General features: G+C 36.5%; 1 protein-coding gene across 7 annotated transcripts in view; it reads left to right on the top strand.

Moving 5' to 3' along the window:
* Window positions 1-16,124, top strand: part of DDHD1 (DDHD domain containing 1) — a 98,327-nt gene extending 82,203 nt beyond the window's left edge. For 4 of the 7 annotated variants that reach the window (XM_049897800.1, XM_049897797.1, XM_049897799.1 and 1 more), the window contains 4 exons: window positions 820-1,072; window positions 2,113-2,301; window positions 4,931-5,014; window positions 10,361-16,124. In XM_049897800.1, coding sequence (XP_049753757.1) covers window positions 820-1,072; window positions 2,113-2,301; window positions 4,931-5,014; window positions 10,361-10,542 — 708 coding nt within the window. In that variant the 3' untranslated portion in view covers window positions 10,543-16,124. The remainder of the gene's footprint in view (window positions 1-819; window positions 1,073-2,112; window positions 2,302-4,930; window positions 5,015-10,360) is intronic. The other 3 variants (XM_049897803.1, XM_049897802.1, XM_049897798.1) reach the window with 1 other exon arrangement.
* The last annotated feature ends 343 nt before the right edge of the window (window positions 16,125-16,467 follow it).

Raw genomic sequence — 16,467 nt, 5'->3', positions numbered from 1 at the left:
CATCATACAGTCAATAAGTAACAGAGCTAGAATATGAACTTAGGGGATTCTGACACCACCCAAGTCCATTGCCTTTTCTTCTAAATCACCCCTACTTCACATTAGACAAATAGCCTTGTGTCCGACTCTTATTTGTGCTATTTGAAAATTCCTCATGGACTAAATAGAGTTTAATAAAATCTAAGGTCCCAGGGTAGTGCAAACAGTTTGTGCTTGGCTGCTAACTGAAAGGTTGGTGGTTTGAACGCATGAGCTGCTCCACAGGAGAAAGATGTGGCAGCCTGGTTCTGTAAAGATTTACAGCCTTGGAAACCCTCTGTCCTGTAGGGTTGGTATGACTTGGAATTGACTCGACGGTAATGGGCTTGGTTTGGCTTTTTGGATTATCCTAGGAGGGAGCCCTGGTGGCACAATGGTTAAAGCACTCAGCTGTTAACTGAAAGTTCAGAGTTTCGAAACCACCAGGCACTCCACGGGAGAAGAGCCCTGGCCATCTGCTCCCGTAAAGATTTCAGCCTAGGAACCCCTATGGGGCAGTTCTACTCTGACCTCTATAGAGTCACTATAAGTCAATTGACTGCACACAGCACATTATCCTAGAGTTTGTTTTTTTTTAACATGGTAATATCCTCATTAAGAATATATAAGTCAACAACGTATTGTTAACAGTAAACAAATAGGAATATATGTTTGAAATATCCATTTTATCAGTTCCTTCTCTAAGGTCTATTTATTGTGCAGTAAGATAAGAACAGTTTACTAAAATCCAAGGATTGTGCTCTAATGTTGTGCTTCTTTGATTTTTGTTTTGTCATCAAGGCTTATAGATTAGAACCATTAATACTGAAACACTACAGCAACATTTCGCCTGTCCAGATCCACTGGTACAATACTTCAAATCCTCTACCTTACGAGCATATGAAGCCAAGCTTTCTCAACCCAGCAAAAGAACCTACCTCAGTCTCAGAGAATGAAGGCATTTCAACCATACCAAGCCCAGTGACCTCACCAGTCTTGTCCCGCCGACACTATGGGGAATCTATAACAAATATAGGCAAAGCAAGCATATTAGGTAATCTCTCTTAAGTATTTCTTATCTGTGAATATAGACACTTTTTATGTAGACATTAAATTTTAGGTACTTTGAAATACTCTGACTTCTAACAGCTAACCCCTGTGTCTAGAATTAACTGCCCTCTCACTGTTTATATTTGAGGGCAGAAAGCCTTAAAGTTCTCTAATTAGATCAGATCCTATAGTTTCAGAATATGAGAGAGCTGGATGGACAAAAAAAGCATTGGTCTGAGAGTCAAGTCCCTCGCTTTACTCTTGGCCCTGCTACTTACTTTGAGATCTTGGGCAAACCACATGGTCTTTAATGTTCCCCTTCCTCATCTGTGAAATAAAGGAGTGCTTGAGTTCTAAGGATGCCGTCCCCCAGGTGAGTTCTCTGATGTTCTACGTGTCTCTGAAACTGTGTGCTTCCTGAGGGCAGCAAGGACATCTCATTTCTCTCTGAATGAATCTCAGTACCAGCGCAATGTTGGGTGTATCACTGGAGCTCAGTTATGTGCCACTTAAGTTTGTCCATTGCCTTAATATAAAATGCCACAAGGTGGCACTATAAATAGTCTTTATCTGCTGGACTCATTTGATATTTTACTTTGTTATCCACACAGATTGTTTACTGATGGCTTTTTATAACTTATCCGCTCAACTTCAATAATAAAAATATCAATAGTAAATATATACAATCGACTCGATGGCACTGGGTTCTGGGTTACCCATGTCAATGGCATGGTATTTTTATTAAAGGTTTTAATCTTGCCAAATATTTTAATAAACAGTGATCACTTGAATAAAAATAGAATCTTTATTCCTTAGTTTATAAACTATATTCCTAGAGTTAGTACAACTTTCATTCTATTTTACACCATTTCTATTTAGAACTACAATATAAATTGTCGTTTTCTTAAGGTTTATGTTCCCACCCTGGAAAAACATGACTAGAGCTTAGTCCCGCTGCCAATTGGCTGTAATTATGGGTGGTGCTTTTTAGCTTGGTATGTGGTGTAATTCAACACAATGACTCTCCTGTTTCGTTAAATACAGGGGCTGCTAGCATTGGAAAGGGACTTGGAGGAATGTTGTTCTCAAGATTTGGACGTTCATCTGCACAGCCATCTGAGACATCAAAAGACTCAATGGAAGATGAGAAGAAGTCAGTTGCCTCGCCTCCTGCTACCACTGTGGCAACACAGACCCTTCCACACAGCAGCTCTGGCTTTCTTGATTCTGCATGTTAGTTCATACTGTTCTTTCTTTAAGTTTATATTGTATCTTTCTAAAACTTGAGAAGGGCAGGGAGGGTGAAGATCTTAATGCTAGCAGTCAACTCTAAGATCTAAAACATACATTAAGCTTTAACAACAACAAAAAAAATTTCCTTCTGCTTACATTTTTAAGAATTATTTCCAGGTAAATTAAGTTTTGCTCTCTGCACTGGTGAATTAATAATTACAAACATTAATAATCAGGACCTTGTGGCACAGGGGTCTTAAACATCAAGCATAAAACAAATCTCTTTTGGGTAAGCACCCATCTGATTTTTATAGTTTTTTGTTTTGTTTTGTTTTGTTTTGTTTAATATGACCTCAGTCTTAAAAATTCTGATAGCCACAGTTGCTTCAACTCTATACTGTATCTAGTCCTTAGACTTGAAAAAAAACTTTTTGGCTCTGCCAATATCGCCCTACTCCATATCCCACAGATCCCTTCATCCAGCCTAACTATAAGACATTTAAAGCTTAAACACTTTATTGAATTCCCTGTATGGCTTTCAGTTCTATCCCAGCTACCTAATATAAAGTCATTACTCAAGAAATATTGAATCAATGAATGAATAGGACTTGAGGTCTTGGTAGTTACATTGAATGTAGCATATAAAATCTTGAATAGTTGTGAAACACTAATATACTTAGTATACATATATATATTTACTACCAAGGATCTAAACTTAAGCATTATTACTGAGTGCCCAGTAAAATAAGATTAATAAATCAAGTTCTGTTTTTCCATTGACTTATATAAAAAAAAAAGGAAATGTAGATTCTGAAGGTAGCTACTAACGTTCTGTAACTAGAGCAAGAGAAAACTTTACTCTCTTTTGCTAAAAATTTTAGAATTAATTTTAGATACTTGTATCCTTGTTTTCTTACTGTGCCTACTGTTCTCAATTTGAAAATGACCAGCATCCATTGCTATCCATAAAACTTGCTTTAAAAGGAAGTAAGTTAGAATAGTTCAGGTGTGATAGTCCCAGAGGCTGGATGTTTCCTTCATAGTCAACCTCAGTCCAGAATGAACTATCAGTAGGATTGGACATTCCTATTTGGGCCAACAGCATTTTTAACCTAATTCTTTCTGTGTCAGACTCTGAGTACTGGAAATCTTCTTATGGCAGCCTTTTGAAAACTGCCTAGAAAATTTCTCTTTAGACTTTGACATTATATTTAAAAAAAAACTCATATTTTAGTTTTCTTTTAAGAATTTTTATACTGTTGCTGACTTAAGCTCTTATTTCTACATAATATCAGAAATATGATTGTGAAAATTTTGTTGTGGCACATAGAAGTCAAAAGAAAACTCTAAACTTCTAGGGAAAATTAATTTCAAAGAATTTGGTAAGATGACAGGTAAAAGTTACGATTCCTTTTAATGTTGTCAGTACACAACAGCGATGCTAGTAAACGTTAGGGTAAATGAAGGAGCAAGGAGAGCAGGGTAGGATTTGAGCCCCAGAGAAAGGATAGTGAAGACAATATAAAATCTATAGGACATGAGGGAAGAAAACAGCTAAATATTGACTACTTAACATAGTTTCCAAATGATTATAGAGAAACCTCCAGTTTCTTCTTTGAGTATAGTAGACTATAGAGGTACTTAGCTGTATTACATCATTATATTTTGGTAGATTAATGAAATACATTTTCTGTCATTCTTCCATATACATTCTTTCCTGTTCCTGATGGTAAATTTCTTGTTAACTATAGATTCAACTAAATATGAGCTAATCATGTGTCTTAGTTGCATATATCCATCTCTTGACATAGATGTGACCATTAAAATTAGACTATTCCTGCAGTAGGATTCTGCCTTTTAAATCACATCCCTAAGACTTGCCTTACTAATTCTTTGAGTTGCTTCAATAATATGCCCTTCTATGTAATCCTGATTTAAGCAAATACGTCGCAATTGCTGTTTTGGCTGTATCTGACAAATCATGAAACCTTTCTTCCTTAAATCTTCTTTCTAGAATTTGGTTGTTGTGATTAGGTGATTTTGGCTTCCTTTCTTGTCTTTCTTCCTTGTACTCACACTGATTGCTTCAGTTATTCTGAAGCTTTGACTTTGAATCTCTCAATACTTCAGAGTAAGGTGGACACAGGCTGAATTCATGATCAATCAGGGTTTCTCTCTTTGAAGAATAAGTATTGTCAGTTGAAACCTACTCTGTCGTCATTAAGCTGAAGCTTATATAGTGTTCTTCATTTCTTTTGAAAAGTTTGGAAAAGTTATTTTCTGTGGTTTTACTGTTTCATTTTTGTGCCCTCCTGTGTTTGTAACATATTATGGAAAGAAAAGATCAGTTCCTTTTAGTGTTGTTTTGCCTCTAGGTTAGAACCTAAATGATTATAAATTTTGGGAATGTCTGGATGTTTACAGATTATGACATTATACTTCAGAGTTAATTGTGCTTACATTTTCCATGAAAGCTCTTCACAAAAACCAAAGTTTGTGCATCTTTATGTATGCTAGGTTTAATCAGCTTACTCGGGAGTATTGTTCTAACTTTTGGCCACTACATCACTGAAGGCCATTTTTAACCATCAGCGAACCCTTTACAGCATCTTATGTTTTTTTTTCGCAGATTTCAGACTTCAGGAATCGTTCTTTAATCTCCCACAACTTCTTTTTCCGGAAAATGTAATGCAGAATAAAGATAATACCCTCGGTATGGTATATGACAGGAATAGCGTTCAGAATACTATGAAAATGATCTACTTAGAGTTCTGCTCATTGAAAAATTGGATCAGTTCTTCTATGTGATCAGCTTGGATGTTACCATTGCAGACAATTTGATATGTACTTTCTAATCTTCAATGTTAGTAATCCTGAAACCTGGTTATTGATTAGCCATTAAATGTGCAAAAATATATGAGATTCCCATATACTCCTACAGAGAAGGAACCTTTGAGGAGGGGAGGAAAGTACTAGGTCATTCTTTTTCTTCTCTATTTTCCTGAAGGCTTCAAAGAGATTCACTGTTCTTTTCATGTAATACACTTAGATATAAAGGGGTTTCGTAGTACAAGAAGTTTAATCATTCCTAGTTATTTCCGATTTCAGTAACATTACCACTTAGGGTTTAGGTATGCCGTAGCTGAGACTTGATTTTAACATAAATATTCAAATATTTAATATACCTTAAGGGTAGATCCTTTTTTGTTTTTATTGTATTGTTGGATGCAAAATATATTTTCACTCTTAATTTTCAGCAGATTCTAAGTGTATCACCAAGGATAAATCTTAGCAATTTAAAGTTACTTTTATCACTCACTTCTCATTCCGTTTCCCACAGCTCCTCTTTTTTTTTCCCCTCTTAAATACTGGATTTTGTCTTTGACAAAAACCATCATGCAGGTTTTTCTTTGGATATTTTAACCATATTTAATTTTGCAATTAATTTATTTGATCGCTAGTTTTCAAAAAAATTATGTTACTTGATATACCAAAACAATATTTTAGTATAACAAGCTGGGTTTTTTTTTTTTTTTTGTCGTTTGGTTTTTGTTTTGTTTTTTATTCCATAGCAACAGTTTGTGTTGCTCTAACTCAATAAATTCCCCTCCAGGAATGATCTTATATAATTACTCTCTCTGGTTTGGGCTTATGTAATAGCGGCTTATGTAATAGCCAGTCACGTCCATAAAGATATAATTTGATTTTGTGCTTTTTGTGTTTTTAGTAGGGAAAAGGAAAATTAATCTACTAATACATTTGTCCTGCAATCAAGTAGTGATTGTTCTTACATACACTATGTCAAAACCATCCCAACTACCTAAATAGTTAGACTACTACTAATCATAATGACACCCAAGTGATTCAGGCAATGATATGCATAAGACTTCTATTTTTCTCTTACCCTGTTTTTATTCATTCAACAATTATTAAATGTTTACCATGAGCAAGATACCATGCTAGTCCCTAGAAAAGATGCCAAGATGAAACAGACTTCAATACTGCCCAAAAAGATATTAAATACTGGTATAAAATAAGTATTTCCTAAAGAGCATATATTCACTCTTCTAGCAAATGTAGATAACTACATAAATAATTATATGGTAGTATGTGATTTTTTTTTTAAATGTGATAAGCTACATAAGAGCAGTGCAGATAAAGGACTGAGGAATGAGAAACTGCTTTCAGCTGGAGAAGTCATGAAAGGCTATGAGGAAGAAGTAGAATTTGGACATGCAGAAATGAGAACACATTGCAGGGAGAAGAAACAGCATGAGCAAAAGCACAGAGGTGGGAAGCATGGAGTATGTAGAGACCCATAAGTTAGTTTTCTTGAGAAGAGCCAAGGGTGAGTAGAGAGGAGTAGTTCTCAATAAGACTGGCAAAGTTTGTTAAACCAGACTGTGGAGGGCCCAACAAATCTGGCCATCTCTGGAGTTGTTTGTATTCAAGATTTACCTGTAGAGTCCCTGTTTTCCCACATAGTCTATCTGTTGTCAAATGTTAGGTGTTTCAGTGTCTGTATGGGTAAATGGGTGTTAGAAAATATTTTTTGGCAGATATGACAACTAAACTTGTTTTAGAGTCTTTGTTACCTTTTTAAGATAAAGGCTAGTTGGAGGAGAGTATTCCTAAATATATTTGAAACGATGATAATTTTAAAGCAAATATTCCTTGACTATCAAACGCTTCACCACATAAAATGTATAGTTGCTCTGAGGCAGCACAAAATAAGGCATAATTTGCCAACAAGAACTCTGAATATCATCTTTCTTACTATGAGTGAATGTTTTACCAATCATTTGGAAACATAATCAGTGTATCCTCTGCTGGTACTTTAAGTACTTTTCTTGATGTCTGCCTGGAGCCAAAAATCATGTAATTATGACCATAATTGTTACTTACAAATAAGATAACTTTTAAGATTCATTAAATTTTTTAAAATTTCTCTTCAGGGAAGTTCAGATGCTTTGGTTAAGTTTTTGTATTAAAAACCTGACCAATTAGTACATGTTATAATACAAAGATGCTTATTTTCTATTTATATATATTAATTATTCTTTAATACCTTGTGCATGTTGACGAGCCTTGTGTGCAGAAGTATTCCGTAATGAAAGCACATTACTAATGGCAGCTTCCTTTCACAATATGTGGATTGCGAACATTCACCTTTGGGGGGTGGGGGCAATGTGCCTATATGCATCACTCCCCCCGTCAAAAAAAATTAATGTTTTAAAACAACATAAGCAAACTCCTGGTGATTGTTAAAAACCAGCTGTCTTTCTCATTTTTACATCTCTTCAACTGTTCAAGAACCTTGTTCTTCTCTTTATGGATAGAGTGATTCTAGCACTTAGCTACTCAAGAGACAGATAGAAGAAGAAATGATGATTCTGTGTTCTTTCTCTTTGACCCAACTCAGTGAGAGAAGCTAGGGGGAAACTACCAGCCTGCATGGGGTCACCCATTCTCAATATGTAATAATGAGAAAGTAGGCCCAAGACAACTCCATGTAGATTTGGATCTACTTAAGCCAAGATCAGATCTTACAGCACATAGAGAGTGATGTTGCCACGTTGAACCTCAGTCCCTTGGGAATTCTGTGATGTACATGAACGGGAAGGAGAAGATGGGACATTTGCCCACCCCGTACCATCTATCCACCTGCAAAACCAAGATAATGTAAGGTCAACTGCACTGGCAGCCAAACTGCCTGCAGTAAACTTTTAAGGATGATAGGCTTGTAACAAGTTTATCAGGTACAAGCTGGCTACCTAATTCCCATTTTCATGGGGACAACCTAAAGATAATAGAAAGGGATGGGAGGGCTAATCTAGTTAATATCATTGATTATACCCTATAGGTGTTAAGAATGACAAGGGCACATGCTATATAATAGGACAATAATTAAATTTAAAGTTTGAGTGACTATTACATGAAAGGCAAGTTTGCACCACAGTAATAGCATATTAAGAATAAATTCCCGGGACATAAAATCAAAGCAGAGTAACACTTGTTATAATAGGAAAAATCTCCCTTTCTTTGGCTTTAAAACACAATAATTCAAGCCAAGATTGTTGGACTAGGATGACATTATACCGGGGCATTCAAAAGTGAATTCTTAGAAACTGTAACTTGGTGGTCTTCACCAATATTAACACATATGTTTCTCATGTCTTCTGTTTTTCCTCTTATTCCTTCTTTTTTCTTTTTAACTAACTTCGTCTTGATTCTTCTTCATCATGCTTGAGAATTCCAATTCCCTCTTCCTTTTTCATCTTCCCATCTGTTGTGCCAGAATATACCTACGAATCTAACACAAACGGTGTATGGCATGCAAAAGATAAAAGATGGGGGCATTACCCCACAGGTCCACATGATGATTTAAGCTTTTTGGCCTGTTAGGGATTAGCTTATTGTAACTTAAATGAGAAAAAATAGAGTTTAAAAAACTTTTGTAAAAGCATATCTCAGTGTATTTTACAAGTGTTTTATGGCCTAATTGGTATTTATACCTCGTAAAACCTCTGAAAATGTGTACATAGATCCATGGACATTCATTCCCAGAAAAGCATAATTGAAAAGTAACAACTGTATAAGCATTTTTAAATCACCAAATGGCATTTTCACAAAATATCTGTTTAATAAGCATGTAGCTAAACGTTTATATATCATTCCCTAGAGTGTATCATGATTGCCTCATGTGTGATTACCAAATTCCCAGTGTGAAGCAAAACCCAATTTTTTCTCCAGTCCCCTTCTTAATTTTGCTGGCTTTTACCTTTTACATCTTTGGCACGCTAAACAAAGGACAGACTGTGAAGTGTCTGAACGGTAATGGTTTGAGTGTTTTGTTCTGTTTTGTTTTTAAGGTAGACCTTTCAAAATAGTATATGGCCCCTTGACAGTTTTAAAGGCCTTCCTAAAGATCAGATAATCACTTTCTAAATGTTTACCTCTAAGGATACATTAAGTGAAACCACTGAGATTCTTTTATAGCCTTGATTTGCTGACATAATCTTTTCTAACAGGGATTGCAAGAACTCTGGATTTTAGAAAAGATGATTTAATTCACTGAATTGTTTGAGGACAGCAGTGTTATAAGCAAAGTCTTTCCTTCCAAGAATCACTATTTCTCCCAGTTTAACTTCCCTAGCCACCCAATGGATTCTTCTTTTTTAAAACATTTATAGGAGCACTTGTCTGTTCCAAGCACAGTCTTGGGCACTAATGGGATGCAGACTAGGGTGTATGGTGCCTGCCACTGAGGAACTTAGCCTAGTGGATAAGGAAACAGTCTGCGACTATAAAAAGATGGTTATCTTCTAACGTGCCTCCCACAGAGCCAGTTGCTATACAAAACCAGTTACTTTCAAGTCATCTCCAGCTCATGGCAACCCCATGGTGTCAGAGTAGAACTCTGCTCCTTAGGTTTTTCAGTGAGTGATTTTTTTTGGTAGATAACCAGGCCTTTCTTCTGAGGTGCCTCTGGGTAGAATTGAACCTCCAGCCTTTTGGCTTTTTTTCTTCTGAGGTCCCTCTGGGTAGAACCGAACCTCCAACCTTTTAGTTAGCAGCTGAGATCATTAACAGTTTTCACCACCCAGAGAGTCATAGGCCTCACTGATTAAGGAGCTGTTGAGTAATCTGTTGTACTCCCGCAGCATCATTGCACCAATCTTTGAGGAAATGTTTTCCTTATTTTACAGATTAGGCACAAAGATTAAGTCATAAAGCCAGGATTTGAGGCCTGCCTTTTGACTCCAAATATACTCTATGATCCATGTTGCAAGCAAATTAATTTTTTGTTTTTCTCTTTTGTTAAGTCAATGAGCCATATTGACCAGAGCATAGGAAAAGACTCCACCAGAGAGAGTCCTGAGCTATTGAGATTCTTTTGAGTGTTTTTTTTCCCTATAAGATTAGAGTGGAAAATTATTTGAAGAAAAAAGGCGGTTAGAATCACTTCTACTGCCTGAATTTTTACTCTCTAATAGGTCTATGTAGAACAGATCTTACTAGACTATTTATTTGTTTAACTTTTTTTTTTTTTTTTTAGTGGAACTGGATCACAGGATTGATTTTGAACTCAGAGAAGGCCTGGTGGAGAGCCGCTATTGGTCAGCCGTCACATCGCACACTGCCTATTGGTCATCCTTGGATGTTGCCCTCTTTCTTTTAACCTTCATGTACAAACAGGAGCACGATAATGATGCAAAGCCCAATTTAGATCCAATCTGAACTCTTGAAGGACATTAATGGCCCCAAACTGATTTTTTTCCTGTTAAAATATGTGTGTCAGGACGTGGAAATTTCCAGTTAAATATGTTTCACTTTTGTTTAGGACAAGGAATATTTGAATTTAAAAGCACCTTATTTTATTTAAAAAAAGGAAAGAAAGAAACTTTCAGACCAAAAGGAGTTATTTATGGTTTTAATCATTTTGATGATGAATCTGACGGAACCCTTTGCAGAGCATCAAGCAAGACCTAGAAGTGGGAAAGGTTTGGGCGAACTGCATGTAAACAGTATAAATCACGATCTCATTTTTTCCAAATGTAAAAGTATACTAATGGGTTGGATCTAATGTATTAACCAAAATATGTTGTAAATCTAAAATGGCCAAGGTCCAGTGTATTCTATGTAAAGATCACAAGGTGATATTGTTTTAGATTTCTATGAAAGCTTCCATTTCCACTATTTAATTGAAAATGCAGTATAACAGATTTAAAATGTTTTGAATTTAACTTTAGGAAAACTAATGCTAAAAAAGAAACAATATTTGAACTACTGTATTTATAATTTATTATCTCTGTTTATTTCAGCGTATGAAACATTACATATTTTTTACTGTTTCCTTTGAACATAATTTAAGAACCACATTTATTTTCTATGGTGTTAAGACCCTTTTTTCTCAGAACTCCATCTTTGTACTCTTCAGATGAATATATAGACACTGTGGCATACCTTCAGTATTTTTTTCATTAAAAACTTGTGGTTTCACACAAATAACATTAGTTCAGTTATTCTGAAAAAAAATAAACTTTTTATTATGTCACATGTACCTCAGAGAAAGCTAAAGTAAACTCAACCCAGTAATCCAAAATGGGTACATTAACTTTATGGAAAAATTAGTAAATTTCTTTGGAGTATGGAGTGTGACAATTATTTTAAATGTATACATAGTCATGTGCCAAACAATTAACATAAATGAAGGGATAGAGTGCCACTAACAAATTTTATTTTTAAAATGTTTAGGAAAACATGATGGAGAAGTAAGGCACGGTAGATCAGGCTTCTGGAGCACTGGGCGGGTTTCCTTCAACTATAATTGCTTCCGCAGTGCTTTTCATCTGAGGAGCTCAAAGTGCTTTAAAAAGTATACATTCAGTAGTCTATGTAGTAGCTCCAGGAGGTAAGTAAATGAGTGTTATTCTCATGTTACATGTTAATAAACTAAGACACCAAATATTTAAGTGCCTTGAATTAGATTACATAGCAGATCAGAAGAGCTAAGATTGAAGTCAGACTGTATTCTTCTATATGCTATTCAGTGACGAATAATTCACAGGTGACCTCTTACAAGTTTGTAAACAGTAATAATAATAGAAGTTGCAATCCATGGTTTGGAGAAATGGCTAGGAAGCCAATATCTTACCCCACTTGTCTTACGCATTCTTGGGCTGTCAGACACAAAGAAATGCTTAGAGGGGATTAGCAGCCATCTCTGCCATGACCAACCCTCACTTCTGAGTGGCTCCCACTAGATTCCACTTAAGGTGCTGTCTTTGCTTGTCTTGTAAGAATTTTCTTAGTTTTCCAGTAATCATTCTCAAACTGGGAGCAAAGCTGATCCATTGCACATCTCATTACTCCTTTCTTTATAAGAAAGTAGAGTCTGTGGCTTACTGTAGCTTTTACTCTGGACCATCAGTACTCTTGTCTCTTTAGGCCTTTAATTGAGTTTGCACAAAATAAAACACTTCTTTTTAGTGTTTAAAAAAATCCTAAACTTCCATGACCAAGTACGTGACTCACTAACTCTTGCCTTTAAAGGCTTTTAATCAGGTCTTAGCAAAGCTGAAGTAATCTTGATTTCAAATTTAGAGATTCCTGTGAACTCAGATCATTTTCATAACCTGTTTATTTCATAGGTCTAATTTAGTTCTCAGGAAAATTAAGCTCATGTCGTATGACTGTATCACTAAAGGTACTTGAGCATATGTTGTTTTGGGTGATGTGACACTGAAATGCCCAAAAGCTTTATGGTACTGATCCTTCACCATTAGAATGTGAAGAGCCCTTTTTACCTGAGAAGAGAGGAAGTCTATCACATCTTTTGATTTAGTATCATTGAATAAGAAGAAAAGTAGGTTCTCAGAGCCATAGGAATGTATCTGTTCCCTTTTTTCATTGGAGAAAACAAAATCAAATTTAATCTTTCGTTTCATTTTAATTGTTGGAAAGGACATCATCCAAAATCCCATTTCAAAATGAGACCTTCTGAGCTACCAGGCAGGTGTTTTGTTTTTCCACCAATACATTATTTCATCAAGAGAGAGAGTGGTTTTGATGTTATGGTACTCTTCTTGTTTCCGTGTCTCTGCTTGTTGTCATGGGATGTGTTTGTATATATTCAAGTAGTATACAGAGTATGTGTAATTCTGACTTGATTTAGAAGCTAAGTAGCGTTTTGCAACTTTTTTCTAGCAAGTACTAAATTGGCTAAAAAGTTATATTTTTTATACCATTAAAATTGTATTCTCTATTTTGCATACATACTAGGCTGATTCTCTTGAGTATTGGGTAGATCATTCAGTTTTAAGCTACTTAGGTTCCCAAAAGTTATTGAAGGTTAGAATAAGGAGAATGTCTTTGGGTTAAGTCTTGCCTTTTTAGTTTAAAATTTGCCTTTGCTAAGGCCTTTTATTAGTTTATTACCTTATGTGGGGCAGTTCTCTGTCCTATAGGGTTGCTATGAGTCGGAATCGACTGGATGGCACTGGGTTTTTGCTGGGTTATTTTTGGTAGTAATTGGGCTTATTTTATAATCCAGTGTTGTTGTAATTTAGGATATAATCACAAAATATACTGGTTTTTCCAGCAACTACTCCTTTATATGTGAAACAAGCCTTAGGAATCTTACATGTTTTACTTCTTCCTATTAAACAGCATCTGTTAGCTTTTTTAAATACTCAAACTGAATATGTTCAATAGAAGCCCTCAGACATTAATCCTCAGTCTGTTTTCCTGTTGGGCCTGAAGCATCGTAGTCTATAAGCATGTATTCATCCATTCCCCACCCAGCTTGGCATTTCTTGCAAAATATAGAGAGAGGAAAAGAAATCATCCATGTAGTGTCACAGCTAGTTCAACCATTCGTTGCAGTGATAGTGATAGCACCTGAACCCCTCGAGGTGGAGTCAGACCAGACCAACAGATTTTTACTGTAAGGTCTATAAACAGGTCTATAGTAGAGAAAAATAATTATATTTCTTTCTGATTGATTAGATTGGTCAGTACTGTATTTCTGTCTTCACTATTAATGACTAAGGCATTTTGACAATTGAGAAAACCAATTTGAGTGTATATTTAGAACTATTTTTGAATAATCTTGTTACAAATGAGGCCAAAGACGGTATTAAAGCCAGGGTCAAGACAGCTAAAAAGAGAATGTAGTGATTATATACTGAAAAAGGAAACTAGAATTTGACTAAACCCATCTGAGTATTAGATACTTGACTTCTGTGATTATTCTCAAGTTTTCCATCTCTCATCCTGATTGTACTGTCATTCCTGGGCCCTGAAGCCTTCTACCAGGAATCCTGTTATTACTGATGCCTTCACGGATAGAAACCTGATGGTTGTCTGGCTGAACTTGGAACACATGCATTAAATATTTTATGGTTGTTGTTGTTAGGCCTGTCAAGTTGATTCTGACTCATAGCAACCCTGTGCACAACAGAACGAAACACTGCCTGGTCCTGTGCCATCCTCACAATCATTGTTATGCTGGAACCCATTGTTGCAGCCACAGGGTCAGTGCATCTCATCGAAGGTCTTCCTCTTTTTCACTGACCATCTACCTTACCAAGCATGACATCCTTTTCCAGGGACTGTTCCCTCCTGATAACATGTCCAAAGTGTGTGAGTTGAAGTCTCACCATTCTCACTTCTAATGAGCGTTCTGGCTGTACTTATTTCAAGACAGATTCGTTCTTCTGGCAGTCCATGGTATATTCAGTATTCTTCACCAAAACCATAATTCAAAGGCATCGATTTTTCTTTGGTCTTCCTTATTCATTGTCCAGCTTTCACATGCTTCTGAGGTGATTGAAAACACCATGGCTTGGGTCAGGTGCACCTTAGTCCTTAAAGTGACATCTTTACTTTTTAACACTTTAAAGAGACCTTTTGCAGCAGATTTGCCCAGTGCCATGTGTTGTTTTGATTTCTTAACTGCTGCTTCCATGGGTGTTGATTGTGGATCCAAGTAAAATGAAATTCTTGACACCTTCGATCTTTTCTCTGTTTATCGTGATGTTGCGTATCGGTCCAGTTATATGAGGATTTTTGTTTTCTTTATGTTGAGTAATTTATACTGAAGGCTGTGGTTTTTGATCTTCATCAGTAAGTGCTTCAAGTTCTCTTCACTTTCAGCAAGCAAGGTTATGTCATCTGCATATCACAGGTTGTTAATGAGTCTTCCTCCAATCCTGATGCCCCAACCTTCATATAGTCCAGCTTCTCAGATTATTTGCCCAGAATACAGATTGAATAAGTATGGTGAAAGGATACAATCCTGACGCACACCTTTCCTGATTTTAAACCACTCAGTATACCCTTATTCTGTTCGAACAACTGCCTCTTCGTCTAAGCACAGGTTTCTCATGAGCACGATCAAGTGTTCTGGAATTCCCATTCTTCACAATGTTATCCGTAATTTGTTACAGTCCACACAGTTAAATGCACAGTCAATAAAATACAGGTAAACATCTTTCTGGTATGCTTTGCTTTCAGTCATGATCCATCTAACATCGGTAATGATATCCCATCCTTCCATCACAGCAACATGCAAGCCCCCACAGTTTGACAAACTGACAGACGCATGGAGGATTTTATTGTTAACCCATTGCCGTAGAGTCCATTCTGACTCATAACAACCTTATAGGACAGAGTAGAAGTGCCCCATATGGTTTCTAAGGAGCACTTGGTGGATTTGAACTGCTGACCTTCTGGTTAGCAGCCATAGCTCTTAACCACCATGCCACCAGGGTTTCCATTTTATGGTTAGATATGGGAAGTACGAGTAGTTCCCTAACATTTTAGAATACATATGTTTAAAAAAAAACAACTTGTATCTACAAACAGCAAATTTGGTAGGTATCATCCCCACTGAATGCTTATCTCTGTTAGATCTATGTTGGATCTAGGAAGCCAGTACAACTCAGGTTGTCTCCCTACATTTTCCTTTTGGGTTAGTCAAGGGGAAGGGAAGTTGCCAAGGAAATATTGATAGTATGGAACCTAGAGCATTGTACAGAATGGCAGGATATAGAATTTCATCTCAAACATTCATATGGCAAGGCCATCTCACATACTTTGGACATGTTTTCAGGAGGGACCAACCCCTTGAAAAGGATATCATGTTTGGTAAAGTAAAGGGTCAGCAAAAAAAAAAAAAAGGAAAAGCCTCAACAAGATGAATTGGCACAGTGGCTGGAACAATGGGCTCAAACATGGCAACGATAGGATGGTTCAGGACTGGGCAACAGTGCGTACTGCTGTATGTGGGATTGCAATGAGTCAGAGCCAACTTGATGGCACCTAACAACAAGTGACTGATGGTGACTACCTGGATCTTACACAACCTGTTTCAGTCTTCAGTTGATGCTTGTGATAATTTTCAAAAAATTCATAAAATTTCACAATTTGCAGGGATTTTAGAGTGGGTAGTGCCAACAGTTAAGCACTCAACCAACAGTTAAGCACTCAGCTAGTAGTCGAGAAAGATTTGGTGGTTGGAACCCACCCAGGTACACCTCTGAGGATAGACCTGGCGATCTGTTTCCAAAATGTCACAGCCTTGAAAACCCTAGGGAGCAGTTCTACTCTGTGCACATGGGGTTGCCATGAGTCGGAATCACATGTTACAGTTTCACGAAA

Source organism: Elephas maximus, chromosome 10 (assembly GCF_024166365.1).
Source record: "Elephas maximus indicus isolate mEleMax1 chromosome 10, mEleMax1 primary haplotype, whole genome shotgun sequence".
Taxonomy (NCBI): Eukaryota; Metazoa; Chordata; class Mammalia; order Proboscidea; family Elephantidae; genus Elephas; species Elephas maximus.
The sequence above is the reverse complement of the archived record's forward strand: the minus strand, read 5'-3'. Positions and strand labels throughout refer to the sequence as shown.